At 66.3% G+C, this 23,101-nt stretch overlaps 1 protein-coding gene across 1 annotated transcript; it reads right to left on the reverse strand.

Annotated features, from left to right (window-relative positions):
* Positions 1-505: 505 nt before the first annotated feature.
* Positions 506-21,902, reverse strand: JAG2 (jagged canonical Notch ligand 2). Its single transcript, XM_034642178.1, has 26 exons — positions 21,879-21,902; positions 17,381-17,491; positions 15,921-15,978; positions 14,068-14,319; positions 13,923-13,983; positions 10,349-10,479; positions 10,131-10,250; positions 9,814-9,927; positions 9,489-9,602; positions 9,233-9,346; positions 9,104-9,150; positions 8,808-8,978; positions 7,782-7,932; positions 7,535-7,687; positions 7,327-7,440; positions 6,985-7,098; positions 6,792-6,905; positions 6,511-6,627; positions 6,061-6,088; positions 5,890-5,975; positions 5,381-5,494; positions 5,174-5,289; positions 4,573-4,821; positions 3,960-4,091; positions 2,228-2,384; positions 506-2,016 (listed from the first exon to the last, which is right to left on the reverse strand). Exons 1-26 carry the CDS (start codon positions 21,900-21,902, stop codon positions 1,532-1,534), a joined length of 3,447 nt encoding a protein of 1,148 aa, XP_034498069.1. The 3' UTR covers positions 506-1,531.
* Between the last annotated feature and the right edge of the window lie 1,199 nt (positions 21,903-23,101).

Below are 23,101 nucleotides of genomic sequence, written 5' to 3' on the forward strand. Positions count from 1 at the left end.
GCGAACAGCGTGTGCACGGCCCAAGGTGGACGTCTGAGTCAGCGGGCCACAGCCAGCCCCGATTCGTCACACCAGCCAGGCCTAACAGTGGCTTCCAGCCTTGTGTTTTCCTTCTCTCAAGACTTGACTTGGTAATTTCTTGAAACCTTGATAGCTTTTAATTAATAAGCAACTTTAAGCTGTTTGAAAAGCTTTCTTTCTTTTTTTTTTTTTTAGCAGTTTTTAGGACAGTAAGCAAAGCACCTCTTTCCCCCCACTTTCAGGAAAGTTCCCGCCGAGCCCGTGTCAATCACACAGGATAGTTACACGCTCACAGCCTCAGGACCCCAGGGGGCCCTCAGGGCCCGCTGGCCATCTCCCCACCTGTGGCCACCACAGCCACGTGGCCCAACACGCAGCCTGCACCCCAGCCTCCCTACGCCCGGCTCTCCACCATGGAGCCTCCATCCCACCTGCCTCCAGATAAGAAGGAACGGCACCAAAAAGCACAAGGAAGGCCAAAACGTTTAAGTTATTAAATCAAATATACAGAGTGATTCATTTAATATGTACATATTTACAAAAACTCACTTTCACGAGAAGGGGGCCGGGGCCGGCAGGTGGGCAGCGGCCTGGAGCCCACGGCAAACGCTGACAGTTGCAAGGGGAGGGTCTGTGTGAAGGCACTTGTCACGAGCTTCGATACTGCCCTCGTCCCGGGGAGAACAGAGCAGTTGGGAAGGGCACTTCCGGAAACACAGTTGAAAGATCTCTACGGCCGGTGCTCCAGGTGGGAGCCGGCGAGGACAGCGGGCGGAAGGCCAGGGTCTGCCCGCGGGCCTCAGGCCGTGCCGAACACTGCGGGCCCCTGAGAGGACCTCAAGCCCCACTGACCACCACAGGTGCCACCAACAGCCACGGGCCATGCCACACACCACAGGTCCCACCGACAGCCTCAGGCCACACCGACGACCGTGGGCCATGCCAAAAGCCACAGGTGGTCCCACTGACAGCCATGGGCCACTCTGTCAGCCACGGGTCCCACCAATGCCATGGGCCACGCCAGTAGCTTTGGGTTGTCCCACCGAGTGCCAAGGGCCACACTGACAGCCACGGGTTCCACCAAACGCCATGGGCCACACTGACATCCATGGGTCCCACGGGCTCTTTGGCCTGGAGCCACTGAGAATGCCAAATGAGGAATAATAAGGAAGATTCTGTAAACAGTGCACCACGTCTGGTGACAGACAAACGATCTGGTGAGGACACAGACACCCTTTGCTCTCTCCTGCCACACAGACAGTGTGACACACAGAAACGTTACAAAAATAGCAACTATCCGAGAATACTCCATTGTGTTCCACCTGACAGTCCTCGAATAATTTATACAACGTTAAAGAAACGTAGAAAATAAACATTTGTTTTTGATTTTTGGTGTTTTTTTACACAAAATAAAGAAACTATGCACACGGCCTCAGCCTCCTACGGTCTGGTGGGTGGCGTGGTGCCCGGTGAAGGGTCCTGGGTCCCGGCCCAGCTGCCGGCCCCTGCCCTACTCCTTGCCGGCGTGGCGTAAGTCCTTGATGCCCCTGACGGCACGGTTGTCCATTTTTGGGCCCGAGGCCCAGCGGGCCGGCCTCCCAGGGGAACAGCTGGGGTCTTTGGTGAATTTGTGCGAGAGGAACTTCTCAGCCTCCAGGCAGTCTCCCTCACCGCGGCCGGGCTCCTCCTCCTCCCCGCCTTCCCCACGGCCCGCAGGCCCCGGCAGCGCCTCGCCCACCCTGCGCGGTGGCGGCATGAAGTTCTTGCATGGGTAAAGCACGTCTTTGTGGCCCCCACACAGGCTGCCAGCACCCAGCCGCTCGATGGGGTTGCGGATGGGGTTCAGAGGGGCCCACTGGTTGTTGGCACTCTCCTCCCGTGGCAGCCGGCTCCTCTCCCGCTCTTTCCTGCGTTTGCGGGTCCACCACACGCAGATGACCACACACGCCAGACACAGCACGCTGAACACGCCACACAGCACCGGCACGAGCAGACCTGGGGGGGCATGAGAGGGGTGGCAGCGGGCAGCGGCTGCCTGAGGGGAGGGACCCAGGTGAGGGGGGGGGGGCGAGGGCAGGGGGCTGCCAGCAGGGNAGGGGGCGGGGCCGAGGAACAGACAGCCCCCCACCCCTGCTCAGCCTGGCCCCAACCCCTGAACCACGTGTGCCTGAAGGACTCCCACTAGGCCCCCAGGCCCCCTGCTCACCCACGGAAGAGCCACCCACGATGACCGTCTCCACTTTGACCTCGGTGACGGCCAAGAGCAGCGAGCTGTTGCCCCGCTGGGTGATGGCGGCCACGATGGCATGGGCCGTGCTCTGGATCAGGCTGCTGTCGGGCAAGTCCCTCGCGGGGCTGAAGGACTACAGCAGAAGACAGCATGAGAGGCCCCCACTCACCGCAGGAGCCAGCACGGCCTGCCTGCCCCGTGCCCAGACCAGGGAACACCAAGGCTCCCGGCCAGCTGCCGAGAGGGATGCAGGTGGCTGCGGGCTCGGGGTCCCCAACCCCATGGTTCAGGCCTGGCCCGCCCTTTCTCCTGACCCCCTTGCATCTGGGATGAGCGTAGCTGTCCCTCCCATATAGACGCCTGGCCCCAGCTGGCCGCACCCAAGGGCCCCAGGGCTCTATACACACGACTGCCCCCAGGGCCTGCCTCCAGCTCAGCGGCCCCGACACCCCAACAGGAGAAAGCAGCTGGCGCCCTGAGAAACCACCCTGCCTTTTCCCCCTTCTCTCTCTCTGTACTTCTCCAGGGCCCAGCCTCGCAACGCTCAGAGTTACCAGTTCACACCTGATACCCAGCCAGGGCCCAGAACAAGGCCCTGAGCACACCTGCTCGGCCACGGGCCCGGGCCAGTGCCCAGACCTGGACTCCACGTCCCAGGGCACCCTTCTGGCACAGACATGGAGGTATCCAACAGGCAGAGCAGGGGGCCAGGTGAGACCTAGACTCCCGCCTGGCCCAGGCACCCAGCCCGCCTCTCCACCTCAGCCCCACAGCTGGGAGTCAGGGTTCCAGACGAAGGCTCTCCCCCACAGTCCCAACCCTGGGCCAGCTGCCTCCCTCGTCCCTGTCCGGAAGGAACCCCGCTGCTATACTCTCCCGCTGTCCACCCTGGACCCTGGACACTGGCCTTCCCTCTCTGTGCTTCCTCCGGGCCTCAACTGCTGCCCAGGGGCTCCCACACCCCAAGACCCCTGCCCAGAGCCCCGGCCTCCGTGTCTCAGACCCCAGACCCAAGAAGGGATGAGAGCCAAGCCCAGTGTCCCAGCCACCACTCCATCAACACTGCCTCCGAAATCCCCGTGCCCGATAGCAGCCCCTGGCCGGCAGCTCCGGTGACCTGTTCCTGCAGCTGAGCCCGGCCTCCTAGGACCTCCCCCTCCTGGCACCTCCACCCATACTCTCCCTCCAAGCACGCAGGGCACTGGCCCTTACCCGCAGATAAGTGTTCTCTGCCCTCCACCAGCTGCCTCAGACCCTTCCTTTGTTTCAGCAGATGGGACAGATGACCCAACCCTGCACCCTTGCTCCCCATCGGTCGAGAAGCTGACCCCACTGACGGCCCATCACCACCTCCACTGGCCCAGAGCTGCCTCCTCGTCCTCCCTGTCCAGTCCCAGACGGTCCGATGCCCCTCGGGCCCTCCGACCTCTGCCTTCCTCCCCCTGCCAGCCTGGCTGCACGTGCTGGCCCCACCGAGCTGTACGAGTGCCCAGCCCAGCCCCACCAGCCCGGGGTGAGGGCACGTCCCCCAATGTACAACCACAGCAGAACAAAGTCCTGGGTCCGTGGGTCACCCTGCGCCTCCAGGCACCTGGGGACAAGCCTGGCCCGGGCCTCTGACCCCAGCACCTCCCAAGAACGGAGACAGAATGGGACTCCCGAAGAGGGGAAGCGGGTAAGAGCGACCACCCGTTTGCCCAGTGCTCACCACAGCCACCTCTACAGCACTGGCCCCTGAGGACGGCCGGTCACAGAGCAGTACGAGCAGGCGGTCCCGGGCCACTGCCCTTGTGGCCGGCAGGGCGCGGATCCCAGAGCAGATGGCGCCCACAGTGGTGCCCTGGGCGGGGACAAGGAGCACATGAGCAGGACCCCGGGAGCCACGGACCTGAGGCTGCCCATCCTTCCCCTGGTCCCATGGGCATGAGGCAGGTCACATCTCACGGCCCATGAAACGGAGGGCAGGGATGCAGGGGGCCCAAGAGGGAGCTGACTTCCTAGTGCAGCCCAGCACCCCCCACCCAAGAAACAGACCGCCTGCAGAAGTCAGGTTGGGTGGGGCCTGCAGGCATCCCCACTGCCCTGTGCTCACTCTCCTGCCAGGGGCGGCTCCACCTGCAGGCCCAAGCAGGGAAGGGGGCCTCAGCTAGTCCCCAGCCCTCCTTTCTGGACTCCGAGGGCTCAACCCTCCCTGCTGCGGACCCCGTGAGGCCAGGGCCCCTGAGCGGTCCCCCAGGGCATCTGAGTGGCCAGTCTGAGAAAGGATGGCAGCGTCAGCGTTCTGCAGACGCTCCGTAAGCCCAGCTTCTGGGACCACTCACCTGGGGCACTTGGTCGCGGTTGAAGTGCAAGGTGAGGCGGGCACAGTTGTTGTCCAGGTGGCTGGAGCGCGGCAAGCACAGGGTGCCGGGGAGCAGGGGCTCCTCGGTGCCACACTCCCCCCAGGCCGCACAGGGTGGCTGCAGGCACTGGCCTGGGGCCTTCTCTTGGCACCGCTGCCCTGGCGGGCACTGGGCACTCAGGGTGTCGAGCCGGCCGGCCAGCAAGCAAGGCTTGTGCCCACACCACACCTGGGTCAGGCACGCACATGGGACAGACGCAGAGACACGCAAACGAGGACCCACAGACACACACGGGCACCACGCAGGAGAGAAAGGCGCGGGTGGGGTCAGCAAGGCCCAGGGTGCCCTGCCCCACCACGGTCTCCCAGGACAAACTCAGAGCTAGAGTGGACCCCCACCAGAGCAGGGGTGGCCCGAAGAAGGACGAGGCCAAGCAGGGCCCCTGCTGGCAACTCCGGGAGCCTCAGCAGGGCCAGTTTCCCCAACTACACAATGAGAGTGAGGGCCTGCTTGTGGCCCCCTGGTCCCATAGGCCAGGGGACAGCGGGCTGGTCGGGGAGGCTCCGGGTGGCCCTCCTACCTTGCTGCAGTCCCGGCGGCCATCCACACAGCGGCAGCTATTACAATCCTCCACCCAGGAGCTCCCGTGCGCGAAGGGCACGCCCTGCGACCAGCAGGGCCTCCCGAAACCAATCACTGTGGGGAGAAAAAGTGGGGGTCATCTGCAGGCTGGCCCTGGAGGCCAGGTCCTCCCCGTGGCCCTGCCAGCACGGTGCCCCCCACCTACCATCCTGGCACCGCGGGCCGGCCCGGCCTGGCGGGCAGCTGCAGTGATAGCCGTTGATCTCGTCCACACAGGTGGCCCCGTAGGCACAAGGCGAGGACTGGCACTCGTCGATGTCTGCAGAGAAAGCGGCCCAGCTCAGGAGGCAGCGAGGGGGCCAGTGCCCACACACACAGGGCCCGGGAGGACGCTCAGCCAGGAGAGGAGACCCGTGCAAACTGGTGGATCCCCCGCCAGCTCGGGCCTCGGTGTGCCCCTCGGGGCCTCTGGCCAGGCGGCACCGGCTCTGTCAGCAGTCCGGGGCGTTGAGGAGCACCTGCCCCGTCCTTCTGCACACACCTCTGGCACACGGTGGGCGCGAGCCTCCGGGGACTCCTGCCCTCATAGGGCAGCACCCAGCTGAGCAGAGGAAACTGCTGGCGAGGCCCAGACATGCAGGCAGGCTGGGAGGAGCACCCAGGGCTGGGCCCCGCGGCATCCCCCTCCCCGCCCAGGCCCCCCGGGCCCCTCACTGATGCGGCAGTCGGGACCCGCGAAGCCAGGAGCACACTCGCAGCGAAACCAGTTGACGCCATCGACACAGACGCCGCCATTGTAGCTGCAGGGCAGAGAGCAGGTCTCAGGGAGGCCCCCCCCGCAGGCCGAGCTCCCCGGGGTCAGCCGGCCTCCGGGGCGCCACTCACCAAGGCAGGGGGTTGCAGTCGTTCGTATCTGTGTGAGCAGAGAGAGGAGGATAGCACTGCATCCACCCGCCCAGCGCCCCCTGTGCCAGGCCTGGGGGGCACCGGGTGGGGACGCTGAGGGTGGTGGGGCCAGGGGCAGCTAGCTCCAGACGACGTGTCCCGGGGGCGGGGGCCTATCCTGGAGATCGCGGTCCATTGGGGGGGTTGGGGAGGGGTGTGCAGGAGCGTGGCTGCACAGGGAGTGCCTGGCACACTGATACAGGCCAGGACTCACCAGGAGCAGCCGTGAGGCTACAGGGCTGGGGGTGGAGGAGTCAAAAGTGACACCGCAGGTCCCGGGGTACAGCTGGGCTTTGGTGGACAGGTGCAAGGAATAGGTCTAGGGAGTCAGGTAAGGAGGCCCGGGCTCCCACCCCAAGGCCTCCGCCCACTCCCCACCCACAAGCTCACTGTGCGTGCAGGTGCGGCCCTCCCAGCCGTCCCGGCAGATGCAGGAGAACGAGTCTCCGCTGCCCACGCACGTGCCCCCGTTCACGCAGGGGTTGGGCAGGCAGCTGCTATTCCTGGCTGTGAAGGGGGAAGGGGAGAAGAGGGCCTTGTTGTCTGCCCGTGGCAGGCGTGGGGCCTCAGCTCGAGACCCTGAGGCGCCAGAGGCAGGCAGCCGGGCGGGCGGTCCGGGGGAGCGCGGCACCTGCCACCCCCGCCCCCGCCCTGTGCGCCCGCTCACCCACCGATGTTACAGGTGCTGCCCTTCCAGCCCGGGGGGCAGGCGCAACGGAACGTGTCCCCGCTGTCGTAGCACGTGCCGCCGTTGCTGCAGGTGTAGGCGTCACACTGGAACTCGCCTGTGGGCACACGGCCGCTCAGTGCGCATGCCCGCGGGGGCGGGCGGCCCCGGCGCGCCAGGGGCCCAGGGGCACTCACGTGAGTGGCAGGTCTTGCCCTTCCAGCCGTCGTCACACGCGCAGTAGAAGTCATTGACCAGGTCGTAGCAGCGGCCGCGGCTGTGGCAGGGATCGGGGAGGCAGTCGTTGGGATCTGAGGGCGAGGACGCCGGTCAGCGGGGGTCGCCGGCGCTCAGGGAAGGCTTGGGGTGGAGGTGGGGGGTGGCGGCAGGGGAGAGATAGAGGGGCAGGGCCGGACGGGGCGGCGGGCAGAGACACCTGCAGGGCACCACCCCAGCCCAGCTCCCTTCTGGGTACCAACCACCCGAAGTTGGGGACCCACTGGGCACGGGGACCAAAGGGGCAGCGCAGGCCCACTCACTGGTGTCGCAGAGCTCGCCCTCCCAGCCGCTGGGGCAGAAGCAGCGGAAGGCGTCCACCTCGTCGATGCACGTGCCCCCGTTGCGGCATGGCTGCCCCAGACAGTCGTCGATGTCTGCAGGAGGCGGCGGTGAGCGAGGGGGGGTGAGGGGGTGTGTGTCCCAGGCTGCCCGCCCCACCCCGCCCCCGCGTGGCCCCTGGCCACTCACTCTCATGGCAGTAGGCGCCTGTGAAGCCGCTGTCGCACACGCAGGAGAAGTTGCCCCCGGGCTGACTGACGCAGTGTCCGTGCGGGCCGCACACGCCAGAAGGTGCCACGCCGGCCGCTCTGGGCCCAGCCTCAAACCCGCAGCCGTCGATCACTGTGGCACACGGGGCGGGGTCAGCGTGCCCGACGGCTGCCGGCCCCGCCCCCGCCCCGCAGGCCCCGCCCCCACGGGTGCCGGCCCCGCCCACCTCTGCAGGCCCCGCCCGGGCACGGCTCTCTGGGCACAGAGCAGTTCTTGCCGCCCACGTCGTCGGGGCATGCGCAGTAATAATCGCCCTCCAGGTTGTAGCAGCGGGCACCATTCTGGCAGGGGCTGGGCTCGCAGAAGTCTATGTCTGCCTGTGGAGCGGGGAGCATCTGTGAGGGCCCAGACCCCGGCCAGAGGGACGGGAAGACAGCCACGCCTGGTGTCCCTCCGAGGACTCCCGGAGACCCAGGCCCCGCTCGGCCCGCACACCCAGGCCTCTGCTGCCAGAGCCTGCAGGACCGCCCATCCGAGACTGTCCAGACCCATCAGCTGGACGGAAACACCTGCAGGCCACCGGGCCCCTCCCGCCACCCTCGCTCCGAGGCGGCCCATTTCCTCTGCCTCACCAGGCAGCATCCGGCTTTCGCCCCTCCTGCTGGCAGGAAGGCCTGCTCCTGACCCCCTCCCCGACCACCACAGCCACCCTGAGCCCAGCCTGTGGGGCTTTCCCAAAAGCGTCCCTGCCCAGTTCCACAGCGTCGGGAGGAACTTCTCCCAAGGGCCCCCGGAAGCCACCAGTCAGGAGTGCTGCCCCTGGGGCCCCCGGACCCCAAAGGCCTGGGCAGGTCAGAGGAAGGTGGAGTCGTGAGGTGCCAAGGGGCATCACCTACCCCTACTGGGACACACGTGTGACAGTGCGGCCCCACACACCCTCGGGCACCCCATCCCACCTCAGGGCCCCTCCTTCACACTGCTCACATGCTCTACCATATTAGGACCATTCCAGCCACAGTGGGAGGTTGACAGACAGGGCACCTGGACAGCCAGCGGATCTGCCCGGGCTCCTGGCCCACGCCATCAGGAGGCACTTGTCATGACGAGAAGTGACCCTGTGACCCTCCCCCTGCCCCCGCCCACCCAGGGCTCTGAGGCCCGGTCTCCATCCAGAATCGGGCCCAGGGTACTCTGCATGGCCAGCCCCGACTGCAGCCTGTCCAGCTCACTGGGGCAGCAGCCCCGGCCTCACCTCGCACAGTGGCCCAGAGGTGCCCTTGGGGCAGTGGCAGCGGAAGCCGTCCGCCAGGTCCTCGCAGAGGCCACCATGGCAGGGGTGGCTGGCACACGAGTTCAGCTGCAGCTCACAGTGCCGGCCACCAAAGCCCCGAGGGCACACACACTGGTAGCCGGTCGTCAGGTCCTGGCGCAGGGTGAGGAAACGCAGGGGGGTGTGAGCCCTCAGAGGCCACCTCCCCCCGGGGCAGCTCCAGCCCCCACGGCCCTCCCACGTGTGTTGTGTACAGGGGCGGGGAGGCTGAGACTCACCTTGCAGGTGCCACCATGCTGACACTGCCCACGACAGTCGTTGATGTCTGGGGACAAGGGGCGGGGTCACGGATGGGGTCCTTGAGCTCCCCAGCCCCGCCCACCTGCCTCCGGCCCGCCCATACTGACTGATGTGGCAGTTGACGCCCTTCCAGCCCGGAATGCAATCACAGTAATAGCCACCAATCAGGTTTTTGCAAGAAAAAGCGTTAAGGCACGGCTTCCCTTCACATTCATTGGCGTCTGTGAAGGAGACAAGGGGGAGCGATGGGGCTCGGCCCCGCCTGACGCCACACCTAGCGCCCGCAGCCCCAGCAGCACCAGCAGCAGCCGCCACATGCACAGAGCACGATCCATGCACACACATGCCCTGTGAGACCCTTACCCAGCTGGCAGGTGGCCCCCACCCACTGCTCGGGGCAGATGCACTCAAAGCCATCCACCTGGTCCACGCAGGTGCCTCCTGCCGCACACGGGTTGGAGGCGCACTCATCGATGTCTGTGGAGGGACCGAGGGAGAGGCGTGGGGGCGTGGGCCATATGGGGAGGCAGGTCCGTGGGGGGTGGCAGGGCCATGTGCCTGTCACTCCTCCCCTGACTACAAGGCCCACAGCTACATTTGTGGAGTCAACCACTCTGCCCGATCCCCACTCCCAGACCCCCCTCAGATACCAGGCTGGAGCCCCCCACTCATGTGACTGAGCACTCACCAAGCGCACAGGTGGGCCCGCTCCAGCCTGATGGGCAGTGGCATTCAAACCCGGAGGGCACCTCGTGACAAGAGCCCCCATTGGCACATGGGTTGGAGGCACAGGCATGCTCAGCTGCATTGGGAACCAGAGGCGGGGGTGGGGTTGGGGGGTGTGGCAGCCCTAGCTCCCCACCTTTCCACGAGGACTCCCCCCAATCCCCCGAGGCCCGAGGGTGGGGGTCAGGGAGTGCCCACTGCACCAAAAGGCCAGAGACACGGGGCCCTGCCAGGCTCCCTGGGCACCAGCCCAAAGCCAGTAGCTGGCCACCGACATACCCCGCTCACAGTTCTTGCCCGAGTAGCCCTCGGGGCAGGTGCAGTGGTACTGGTCAGGCTCAGCGTTGATGCACGTGCCCCCGTTGATGCAAGGGTGGTGGCTGCCACAGTAGTTCAGGTCTGGGGACAAGGGTAGGGTCCTCAGATGGCAGGCCCACCCCTCGCTCCCCACCTTCCCCAGAGGGCATCGTCCTTCAGGCCCGCCCGCCACCAGCTACCTTTGTTGCAGAGCAGACCACCCCAGTTGGTCTCACAGTTGCACTGCCAGGGGTCCACGCAGCTGCCGTGCACACAGCCAGGGTATGGGACACACTCATCACAGAACCTCCCCTGCCAGCCATAGCTGCACCTGCAGGGGGCCCGGGAGCGTGAGGCCTGGTGGGGGGAGGGTGGACTCCAGGAGCTGTGGCTGCCGTGAGGGTGGCTCAGGACGCAGGCGCAGAGTCACGTAGGCCACCCCTAGGGCTGGCGGCCTCAGCCTTTGAAGCGGAGCAGGCCCCAGGCCAGGCGGGGGTGACGGCCCCGCCAGCCAGCCCGCACCCGCACGGGCACTTCCCGGCTGCTGGCCTCGGATGGCCGGCCGCAGCTGCCCAGCCACTCCTCCCTGAGCTATTTTGGGACTCACCCCTGAGCAGGGCCCCAAGAGCAAGTGCCGAGAAAGGAAGGCCCTGCCGGGACCCCAGGAATGAGCGGGCCAGCTCCAGCTCGCCAGGTGCCGCCAGGGCTGGGCAGCGCCCGGGGCCGGGCAGGCCAGCGGGACACCAGGAGAGGGCTCCAGGCTTAGCCCCGGCTCTGAGACCTCGGGTGCTGTGTGTGACCTCACCTGGAGCTCAAGGACAGTAACTTCTCTCTCCCCATGGAGCCCTATCAGGGGCCCACCTCACAGATGGGGACACAGAGGCCCACAGGCTCACCAAGCCGGGCATGCAAGAGGCCCGACGCAGGGCTGTTCCTGACCCAGGAAGAGTCACCCGCTCCCTGGCAAACGGCCTGGAGAGGCCTCTTGGCTCCAAGGCCACGACCCCAAGGTCTGGCCCTGCCTGCAGCTATGAGCCCGGACTCTCTGGGAAGTCCTTCAGGAGGAGAGGCAGTTGGCTGGGGGGAAAAGGGCACCCGGGCCACTAACGGAGGTCCCACTCCAGGTGGGGCCAGCCTGCCAGGGCCCAGAGCTCAGCCTGATTCGGGGACACTGCTGTCTGGCCAAACAGCCCATCGTCCTGCAGCGGACACCCTGGGGACCAGCAGGCTGCCCTCCAGGCCCTGGACAGTCCCCCCGGGGGCCCCCTTCCTAGAACTGGAAGGTGATGAGGAATGGGACTGTCATCTAGGACCGCCATCTAGGCAATGTCCCTTCCATGCTGGCACCTGCCACGTGAGTTCATTTTTCTAAGGAAGGAGCCATGGCCCTTTCCTGGGCTGCCCCAAGCCCCATGGCCAAGGGCTGTTGACAAGCTCTGCGGGCAGGCCACAGGGAAGCCCAGGCTGGAAAACGGGGCCCCAGCATCCAGCCCCAGATGTGCCAGGAGGGCCCACGCACGCAAGGGCCGCACATCCCCACCAGGAACCCTCTCTCCAGGTGATGTGAGGAGACCAAGGCTGGCGGCAGACCGAGACAAGCCTTGGGTCACCCACCAGGAAGCCGCAAGGCCAAGGACAGTGCCTAGATCTACCCCCGCAGGTCCCGGGGATGTGCTCTCAGCCCTGGGTGGGGCAGCCCTCACCAGGCCCCACCTCCCCAGCTTCCCTGGCCTGTGGCTCCAGAAGCCCAGGGAGGAGGCGGCAGGAAGGCACGGCCATCTCCGCAGCATCCGGTGGGGGTGTCCTGTACTGAAACCTGAGCCCTGAGCCACCAGCGGCAGCTGGGCCTTGGCCACCGAGGAGGGTGGGGATGCACCTATGGGCCCCACGGCCCACACCAGCAGGGAAAGGGGAAGGGGGAGATCCACCTTTCCCACCTTCCTCCCACCCTGGCCACTCAGTCACTGGCTATCTCGGCTGCAGGCCCCACATCAGTGTGGTGCGTGGCACTAGGGGGCAGGCCAGAGTACGCCAGCCTGAGAGCGGCCACGCTCACTGCCTGTGGACCAGTCTGCCCAGAGTCCCCAGGCTCACACCCATCACACAAATCAGAGGGCAGGGCCGCAGGGGAGGGCCCTGCTCCAGGCACCCAGCCAGCCTGGTACCTACCTCTGCCACCCAGGATAGGACGCTTGGGGGTGCTGCCCCCCAAGACATGAAGCTACCCTGGGCCAGGCTCCCGCTAGATGCCCCCTTACCCCTGCTGTGCTCCCTGCACGATCCAGAGGCCCACTCAGCTTGTCTGAGGTACGGCAGTACGGTGGCTGGGTCAGGGACCCCCTCCCCCACCTCCAACCTCTGGCCTCGCTGAGGGCTGCCCTGGGGCTGGCCAGGGTGCTCTTCGTGCCTCCTCCCAGGCCAAAGCCACCACAGGACATGCAGAGGGGTCGCTACCCCTCCCTTCCTGTCTCCCGAGCCAGCGAGCTCCCAAGCCAACACTGGCTGACCCTGGGCAAGCTGCTTCACTTCTCTGGGCTCAGGGTCCTTGCCGCAAGATCCCCACCACAGCAAACCCACCCCCAGAGTGAGGTCCTGGGATCAATGACCCCGCGGCTGAAGCAGGGCCTCCCTCGCCCCTCCCTGCTTGGCCCAGCTTGCAGCCCCTCCTACGGACTACCTGGGAGCATCCACCTGGTCCCCAGCCCCAGGCCATCCTGGTGCACCCCTGGAGCCCACCCTTGCTTCCACACTGTACCCCTGCCGTGCTCGAAGCCCCTCACCTGCTCCAAGCCCACCGCCTGCAGCTGCCTCGCTCCCCTGCTCCCCTGCTGCCCCCACCTGCAAAAAGCTCACCCACAGCTCCCACCCCCACCACCCTGCCAAGCTCCCCGCTCAAGGTCTCCAATGGTTTCCCCTGCCTGCAGGAGACTGCCAGACCTCTCACTCTCTCGGTGACCCTACGACCCCCAGTCCATCCCATGTCATCTCCCGGTGCCCTGGAACCCTCAGCTCATCCTGTGTGTTGGCTCCTTGACCTCTCCTTTCTATCTGCCCCCGGCCTGGGGCTCTAAACCCCGCCTGCATGCCACCGGCTCCCCACCCGTCCCGTGTCTCGGGTCACACTGACCCCTCTGCTTTGGCGGTGTCTCCCAGGACCAAGGAGACATGATCCCCAATATCACCTCCCCTCCTCTGCCCTGCCTGCTCTGCCCGAGGTGGCAGCTGTGTTGTTCAGCAGCCCCGGCAGGAAGACTTGGGGGTCCTCCCTGCCCCCCAGCTCTTCTTCCCAGCCCTCACTCAAATCCACCCCGGGATGCCTGTGGGTCCCGCCCACCTCCCCATCTCCTGCTGGTCATCGCCCACCACTTCCCAGCCCTGCAGCAGCCTCCACACTGGGCTCTTCCCACATAGCAGCTGCCCTGGTCCTTCCAACTGCCTCACCCCACCCCAGCCCCTCCAGCGCCCCTCTTCTTTCCCAGGTCCCACTTCCACACTCGGCCTCTCTCTGTCCCCACCCATGGCATGAGCCCCAGTGCCCTCCGTGCCTCTTGTGTTCTGGGCACCCATCTTTGGGTGGCTCCTGGCCCCAAAGTTAGGTGGGATGGCCCCTTGTCACTCTATCCTGAAGGAGCTACCTGCGTCAGCACCACCCAGCCCCAGGACAACCACCGCCCCGTGCTGACTCTCCGCGCCCAGGTCTCTGACATCCGGCTCAGCCACCACGCCCGCCCCCGGTGCCGTGTGCGGGCAGGGGGGGGCGGGCGGCGCACTCACCTGCACTCCCCCGGCACGGCACAGCCCCCGTGCAGCAGGTTACATCCTTGTTTGCACACGGCTGCGAACAGAGGGGACCGTGTGAGGCCTGCGCGCAGCCCCGGCGAGGTGGGCCAGGCACCTGGCGCGCCGCCCGGACGCTCACCGTCTTTGCACTCCTTGCCCATCCAGCCGTCCATGCAGGCCTTGTTGCCATACTGGTCGCAGGTGTAGTGGCCGAAGAAGTCGTTTCGAGGCCGGCAGAACTTGTTGCAGGTGGCGCTGTAGTAGTTCTCGTCGCAGCGCACGCGGATCCGCAGCTCCAGGTGTGCCACGTGGCCGCTGAAGTGCAGGCTCTTCCAGCGGTCCTCGGGGTTGATCATGCCCGCGTGCGACACCCGCTCGATCAGCAGCTCCTCTTGGGGGGGCAGCAGAGTCAGCCCGGCCGAGGCCGCCCTTCCCACGGGGGCGGCGGGAGCAGCCGGAGGAGAAGGGCCGCCGTGCCCAGGGAGGGCGGGCGGGAGAGTGGGGGCAGCAGGGAAACTGGCCAGGCCACTGCGCCCCCCTCCCTGCGTGGGGGAGCCGTGGGCACCGCAGCTCCGCGGGGGCACGCTCGCGAGGCTGCCCTCCCTTTCCCTCTGCTGCGACTCCCTGTCCACGGGGTCGCCCCCAGCCGCAAGCACGATGGCCCTGTCCCGAGACAAGCCTCCTCTTGCCCCCAGACACTCATCGGTCCGGGGCTGGCCTCGCTTCAAAGGAAGCCACTAGGGGCGAGGGGACAGGCTGACCACCACGGGCACACAGGCTCATGAAACCGCTCCCAACTCTTCCGTACCGGTTTGGGATTTTCCGCGATAGAAGGCTCAGAAATGGCGGGTGCTTCACCCGCCTGCGGCACTAAGCAGAAGCCTAGGGAGAACGCCCGCTCCCACCTTCTCCTGGCACGGCCTCACACCCTGCACCTGCCCCTCCAAACCCTATCTGGCCAAGGTGCCCGGCCAGCCCGTCCCTCCGCCCACCTGGTCCCCTCTGACCACTGCCCCCAGCCTGGCCCCTCCAGGCCCCAGCGTCATCATCGGCGGGGCGCGGGGCTCAGCCTGCCTCGGCACACACATGACACTGCTCTCAAACACAGTGCACCCGTCCCCACGGTGGCCCCTCTGTCCTGCCAGCTCCTCGGGCTGTCCCGACCCCCCACCCCGACGCAAGCCCTGTGCCTCTACCCCCAGAGTGGCCAGAGCCCCACTCACCCGGCCGGCTGCCCCAGGCCCAGCACCCTGCAGCCTCCTGGACTCACTGCGGCCTCCACAGCGGCCCCCAGCCCAGCCCTCCAGCCCAGCTTGCAGGCGGCAGCCCAAGCGAGCCAGCCTCCGGGAAAAAGCCAATGTCCTCACGAGGGCCCACACAGCCTCCGCCACCTGACCCTGGCCTCACTGACCTCATCATGCCCCCGCCACGCAAGCCCACGCTGCCACAAACACCTGCTCACTCCCGCTGCCTGCACCGTTTCTCCTGCTTGGTCCACGGAGACACCCTCGGCCCTGTCACCACGGGGCCCAAAGACCCCCCACACATAGGCTGGCCTGCCAGCACGGGAGCCTCGGGGAAGGACCATCAAGCCCCACATTCCAGGACAGGCAGGCAGAGAAGGAGCCACAGAGGCCCAGAGATCCTCTCGGGTGCCCAGTCCACCATGCACCCGACAGGGCCCCAGGAGCACACGTTCATCAGGAGAACAGCACAGATGAAGCCACAACTGGGGTGAAGACACATGCACAGCTCTGCAGGTCACACACACGCCGAGCTTCCTGGCAGCCACGGCAAAGAGGGAAACAGCACACTAGATCCTTGGGAGTAGGGGCAGCCTTCCTGGGATCTGGGCCCTTGTCCCCAGCAGGCAAAGGATGAGGAATCTGGCCCCATGCATCTCTGTGGCTATAGGGGGTCCGCCTCCCGGTGCCCTGAGGGGGGCCTGCAGGCAGCAGCCCACCCCAGCCTCCTGGCTCCCAGCAAACTCACCATCTGGGGTGGTGTCATTGTCCCAGTCCCAGGCCTCCACAATGAGGGTGAAGGAGCGCTGCAGACACAGGAGTGGGCAGTTAGGTACCAAGGGCCCCTGCCTGCCCCTGTGCCCCCATGCTGCCCCTGGGTCGGTGAGGGCTCCCCCTCCTCCTTCACACCCACCCCTGCCTCAGCCCTCTGTCCTGAGGAGCAGCCTCAGACCCCAAAATGACCCAGAGGAGGGAGGCTGTGCCCCCAGGTCACGAAGGCTCTGGGGACTTGAGCTCCTGTGGCCCCAGTGGCCCACACATAGCTGGACCGGCTTGAGTCTACACGGAGGGGAGGCAGAATTGACTCCAGCAGAGCAGGGGGCTGAAGGCCGGCACAGCCCAAGTGAGCGGCCACAGACCAGGGTCCCCTGGGCAGCCCAGGACTGCAGGATGGCCAGTGGGAGCACCCCTGGGCACCTCCCTGGGGCCTGGAAAACAGGAGGGCCTGCTGCTAGCAGAGACCCAAGAGGACCAACGCTCTGTCACTACCCCAGCTGCCCCTCCACGGGCACCCAGGGACGGAGGGTGGAAGGCACAGCCACCGCAAGGCCCCTGACCGGCCCGCGCTCCCAGGCTGCCCCAGGCTAGAGCAGGTGCATAGTTCAACGGCACGCACCCCACAAAGCTGCCTCCTCCTAAGAACAGAATGGGCAGGGAGGGGCCCTGGCTGCACAGATTGGGAAACCGAGGCCCAGAGACTGCCCATGGTTGCTACTCCCCACTCCCTCCTCCAGGACAATGTGATGGGGTAATGCCACCAAGCAACCTCAGGACCCAGCCTCCCCACGAGAGTAACCAGAGCCACCAAGCGGCCCCACCCTTGTCACACGGGGCACAAGCTCCAGCGGGAGGGGCAGGCCCAGCTCGCCTGGCCGGGACCTTCCGTGGCTCCCCTGTGTGTGTGCCACTCGGCCCTTTCAGACTGGCCATGAACACGCTTGCCCCCCGTCCATCTGGTCCTGGCTGCCCTGGGTTGGGGGCCCACAGCACTGGGCCACCTGTGTAGCCACAGGCTGGCTGGCTTCCTACCCAAGGGGGGGCCGCCCTGGCGAGCCCAGCCTCATCCCCGCCCTCGGCGCCCCCCGTCTTCCGGCCCTTGCAGTATGGTTGTGCCGGGAAACCACGCTTCACAGCCAAGGGCCATCGCCCAGGCCACTCCGCCACCCCCACAGCCTCCTGCTGATGCCCAAACCCAGGCCTTTGGTTCCGGTCCTTGGTACGCTCCAGCCGCAGACAGGCCCCGGCCTCCCCATACTCCGGCCCCACGCCCACTGCCCACCACACCCAACCACACCCACAACCTCTGGGTATCCAGAGCACAGCCCTCCCTTAGGGACCCTCTCCCTGTCCCCACCCCTGGCCTGCAACTGTCCCTCCCGCAAGACAGCCCCGGGGCACACTGGCCTCCCTCAGCTACGCTAGCCTTACCTGCACTGCTGATCCTGCCCTGAGCACAGCCTCCCAGATGCCCCAGGAAGACCCACAGGACCTCACTCCCACGCAGGAGCACACGGGAATCCAGGGGCCATCTCCACACTTCTAGAACACTCCCTGCCATGTCGGGCTGTCACCAGGCTCTCAGTCCCACTTCTTGAGTCTCCCATAAATGCACTCCCCACGGCCACTACCAGGCCAGCTCCCTGCAGCCAGTGGGGGCTCCACACCCCCGTCCACGGGAGCCCCGAAGACCCCCAGGGCTCTGTGTCTTCCCCACGGCTCCCGTCCTCCTTGAAGTCCGCCAGCCCCTGCTCTGCCTCCACCTTAGCCTGCCCACCCTGTCCCTAGGCCTTTGAACACACAGCTCCCTCCCGGTCAAACAACGCCACCCTCAGGCCCGCCTTCCCCTGGCCACTCCCCCTCCTGGTGACAGCTGGAGCGCACAGCTCCTTCCTCGGGCCCACTTCCTCCGTTCACTCGCAACAAGCACCAGGGGCGGGTGACTCAGCGGGGACCCAGGGTGAGGTGCTGGTCTAAACAGGGATCAGAGCAGGCTTCAGACAGGGAGCCCTGAGACTGAGAAAGAACTTGGACCGGCGTGGCAGGCCCGCGGCAGAGGTAGCTGGGTCTGACGGAGCCCGGTCACCCAGGCCGAGCAAAGTGGGTGGCTGCTGGCGGATCAGTGAGGCCCGAGGCTGGCCAGCGGCAGGGCTCTAGCAGCCGCTCCGGCCCCCGTGCAAACTGGGCACGAGAGGACAGGCCGGGGCTCCAGTCTACCAGCAGGACAAGTACCTGGGCTTCAGGTGACCAGGGAGCTGCTCTTGGCTCCCAGGAAACCCCACGCCAGCCACTCAGGTAGGATTACTGCCGCCTTCTTCCCGCCCCCCCCCCCGGGGCTCCAGTTACCGCTCCCACAGGGTGCGCACCCGCCGCCCACCCACAAGGGCCCCAGCGCCCGCCAGCTGGGCTCCCCACACACAGACAGCAGGAAGTCATCCAGAGAGAACCTGAGCCGGCAGGTGCACCTCCCCCCAGCACTGGGCCCCCAGCCCCCTCTCCTCCCACAGGGCCGGCCTCCAAGACTCAGTTTCCCCGACGCAAATGGCAACCTCTCATCCCTGTGCTTCCTGACTCGCCTGCCGCCTGCCATGGGCCAGGATAGGGTTTGGTCAAACCCAAATCCCCAGAGGGCAGGGGAGGCAATAGGCCCGGAGGCCTCTTCGGTGTCCTGGGACTACAGGGATGGGGCAGGGGCAGTGAGAGCTGAGCAGTGATGGCGCAGGGCATCTCTCGCAAGCGCTCAGAGGAGCCCCAGTCCCTCTTCCCAGGCCGGCCTCACTGGGCCACCTGCCTGCCTGGCCCTGAGAGGTCTGCCCAGCGAGCTGGCCTGAGTCCCTGAAGGCCAGCCACACCTCTTCCGGAAAGACTGTCCTGACCCACCACCACGTAGGTGGACCCCCAGCCTGACCACCTGACTACCTTCTCCCCAACCCAGACCCCCAAGGCCAGGTCCGAACGCTTCGTCTGACCCTCACACTGGGCAGGCAGTGCAGCAGCAGACCTGGGACTTGTGCACACCTGCCCAGGGCCTGGGGCACACCATGGCCGAGAAGGCCCAGCACAGTGCAGGGGCCCACTGCCCAAGTCCACGGGCTCCAACCTGGTTTCCTCCCACAGCATCCCGCATCAGCAACCCAGCCCCCCGCGGAGCAGAGCGTGGTGGTGCGGGCGCCAGGAGCTCTAAACACAGATACATTTCCTGAAACCTGAGCCTTGGAGAAGCCCGGGCCTCTGCCGCCATTGTCCCCAGGGAGAGGGGGAGGGGGCCACCTCCCCCCAAGGCTCAGGAGAAGGAATGGCTCACACGTCCACCCCACACGGGAGCCGAGACACCCACACTCCACACCAGAGGGCAGCCAGGGCCTTGCTGCGTGCACCCACGCTCAGCCCAGGGTCTCCCTGTGCCTTGTCACATGGACCTTGCAGGGTCCCTGTAGCAAAGCCCGCAATCTGCACATACTAAACACACCTTCCTCACCTGGGGTCCTGGGGACGGGGATCCAAACTCACCCGGGTCCTGGAGATGGGGACCCCAGCTCACCCGGGGTCTGGGGATGGGGACCCCAGCTCACCTGAGCTCTGGGGACGGGGACCCCAGCTCACCCGGGGTCTGGGGATGGGGACCCCAGCTCACCTGAGCTCTGGGGACGGGGACCCCAGCTCACCCAGGGTCCTGGGGACGGGGACCCCAGCTCACCCAGGGTCTGGGGACGGGGACCCCAGCTCACCCGGGGTCCTAGGGATGGGGACCCCAGCTCACCTGAGGTCTGGGGACAGGGACCCCAGCTCACCCAGGGTCTGGGGATGGGGCTTCCAGCTCAGGCCTGGAGATTAGAGATGCTTGTTACCCAGCCTGGCTCCCCTGAGAACCCCCCTCATTGGGCCAGCCTGCCCCCTGCCCACCCCATCTAGATTACCACAGAACAGATGAAGGAAGCCCTATAAAAACCACAGTCCCTCCTATGAAACCCCTACCACAAACCCGCCAGCATCCCTGTCGTACTGCAGCCTTGCTCCCCACAAAGCCTAAGGACAAAGTGTCCAGTCCATTTCCGAGCCCTCCACTGGCTGGGACAGCCCTTCCAGCTCTGCCCTGCTATCACCACACCAAAGCCTCAAACAAGACTCCTGACACCAAGCAGGGGATGAGGTACAGAGTGGGGTGTGGCCTGCTGAGCCCCAGCCAAGCAGGACTCCCAGCCCCCCTGGGATGGCGTGGGAAGGGTGCATGCAGTGGGCCCCAGCATGCTCCAGGGGTAGCTTGGGGTAGTAAAGTGGGGGCCAAGGCCCATACCAGCCCCGAGCTCCTTAGGAGGGGCGGGGATCACAGGCAGGATGGTGTCTCACACCAGCAAAGGCAGCTCAGGGGCCCCACAGACCCCAGTCTGGCCCATCTTGGGCTGGAAACTCGCAGCTGACAAGCTCCTGTGACCACTGGCCACAAAAGAGTCAGGCCCCGTGTTCACAACCCACCAGATCCTCTCTAACTGGCCAAACACCCCCCACACACCCCTGAGCACACCACGGCCCCTTAGGGACTCTGGCCTTGTGCAAGGCGCCAGTGGAAGGCCAGGGAGTCAGCCTGGGGGCTTCCACAAGCCCAAGGCTGCACCCTGCAGCCCTGTCCCCCTTCATGAGCTCCCTTTATGGCTCCATTTCACAGGTGGGAAAGCCGGGCCCCAGAACCTGCCATGGCCCAAGATCTCAGGTGGCTGCACTGTCAGGGTCTGTCCACACACACACAGCCCTCTCCTTGAACCCACAGTGCACACGACAAGGGACACCTATGGGTGGGGTCCCGGGGTCCTGGGTACTAGAGCCTGGACCACGCAGGAAGAGGTGCACCTCCCGCTGGCCCCTCCCTCAGGACGGGGCCCTGGCTGCCACACCACCCCTCCATCAGACAGCCCTCGGAGTTCACCACCCACAAGGCCCCTCCAAACCCTCCACTGTCTACCCACCACACCCAGAGGAAGCTCACACGCACACACTCACGCATGACCACACGTGGTCTCCATCCTGTCAGCGAGGCACCTGGGCCAACAAGGGGTCGCTGAATTCCTGGGGGCATGCGGCATCTGTGAGGTGGCTCAGGAGAGGGGCAGCGGCCCCCACTCCTGGGCGGCCTCCTGGCGGCTTTACCCTGACCTCCCCACATCCGAAACCCCGGGCCCGCTCCTCTCCAAATACGGAGCCTGACCCCAACCAGGAACCACACACCATAGACAGCACGGCCTGTGCAACCAGGACAGGGTGAGGTTCAGGACCGGCCGAGGGCAACTTGAGGGGGTGAGGGGTGCGGAGCCCACACTAGCTCCCCGTCCTCCTGCCTCCAGGGGCATGGACGGGGTGCAGGAGAGGCCGCTTCCCACGCCCTCCCGCAGGTGCCCACCCTTCCCCCTCCGGCCACTTTCCAGGTCCTCCTCACACCCCCTACTCCCGGGTGCAAGCTGGTCCTGGGCCGCAGCCCCCCCCCCCAACGAAGCCCAAATGCGGTTTGAAATGCGCCCCGGCTCACGGGACGGAGCTGGACTTGCAGCAAACCAAGGCAGCGTGGCCGCGGGGAGCGGAAATACCAGGGTGCTGGCATCACAAACCAGCCAGGCACCCAGCAGCCAGGATGCGCTGCCGGCGGGGAGCAGAGACAGAAGCTGCCCCCAAACACGCGGCCGCCCCACGGCCCATGCAGCCTGAGACAGAGCCCCTCCTGGGGAGGCGGCTCGGAGCCGGAGAGGACAGGTAGGCCGTCCCAGGGGCTGCTGCCCAGACTCCAGGGCTCCCAGGAAGGCGAGGACCTGCCCTGTCCCGTTCCAGCCCTGGCCAGCCCATGGGGCCAAGAGCCGTGAGGGGCATGCGGTGGCCCCGGCACATTCCTCCCAGGCCTCCCTGCCCCCACCCCTGCTGCTGCCAACTCGAGCAGAAAACACACCCTCAGGTAGCGATTTGGAGCCATGCTGGCTCAGGCCCAAGTGCAGATGACAGGCTGTGGGCTCTGCTCAGACCTGCCTGCTGCACTGCTGTGGGGGCGAGGGGGCTGAGCTTATCGTAACTGCCGGGGGCCCTCCCAGGCCTGCCCCTGCCTTCTCCAGCAGGGATGCACTTCCCACCCAAGGCCCCGAGGTCAGGGGAGACCCCAGAGGCCAGCCAGGCACGCAGGGGCGGCACCCTGGCTAGAAAGGACCCTGGCCATCCTCCTTATAGGCGGGAGCTCTGAAAAGAGCAAGGATGGGGCAGTGGGCGAGGCTGCCTGGCCTAAGCTTAGGAAAAGGTGTCAGCGCAAGACTCAGAGCCAACCTTGGCCAGCTTGGCCTCGACTCCCAGCCTCTCCCCAGACCAGGATACCAGGTGGACACGTTCCCTATGCTCCCCACCGGCTGGTCCAGCCAGAAGTCCTCGGTTAGAAGGCTGGGCCGTCAATCACACCCTGGCATCCTATTCCAGCCCCTCCCTGTTCACAGACCCTCTCCCAAGCCCACCCCAGCTGTCCCTGGCCAGTCCTGCACATTGGGGTACCTCTCCGGGGTCTTCTCTCATTCCTGCCCCACCCAGGCCTGCCGCAGAAACCTGGAGTGTGGGGGAGGGGGGCAGGATCTGCTTCAGAAAGTGGACTCCCTCAGGCATCGGGAGGCCTTGGCTGGCCCACCCGGCTCCCCAGGGCAGCCCACAGGACTAGGCCACATCCCTCCCAGCATTCCCAAGTCCATGGTTCCTGCCTGCCTGGCACCCCCCTCAAAAAAAGGACAAACAAAACCAAAAGCCCACAAACGGATGATACCACAAAAGAGTACACCAGGGCCCACTGTCTCTTCCCTGGGGCGGGGCGGAGGGGGGTGTCCTGGGCCAGCAGCAGGGGGTGCGCCAAAACTCGCACATTGGATCCTCCGGGGCCCAGGTCCCCGGGCGCCAGCCCCGGCTGCCCCCCACCTCCACCCTCGGGCATCCAGGAAACAGCAGGGCGGGCGAAGGCTGGCCACGGGCCCGGGGCGACTCCGCCAGGGCCTGCCCCAGACCAGCCCCAGCACGCGCGGTGCACATGCCTCCGCGGCCTGCCCGGGCCCGGGGCGCCGCGCCTCGCCTCGCCTCACCTCCCCCATCCCCAAGACAGACACGCGCAAGAAGACGCAGGCACACGCCGCAGGCCGCCACGCACGC

This window comes from Ailuropoda melanoleuca, chromosome 14 (assembly GCF_002007445.2).
Source record: "Ailuropoda melanoleuca isolate Jingjing chromosome 14, ASM200744v2, whole genome shotgun sequence".
Classification (NCBI taxonomy): domain Eukaryota; kingdom Metazoa; phylum Chordata; class Mammalia; order Carnivora; family Ursidae; genus Ailuropoda; species Ailuropoda melanoleuca.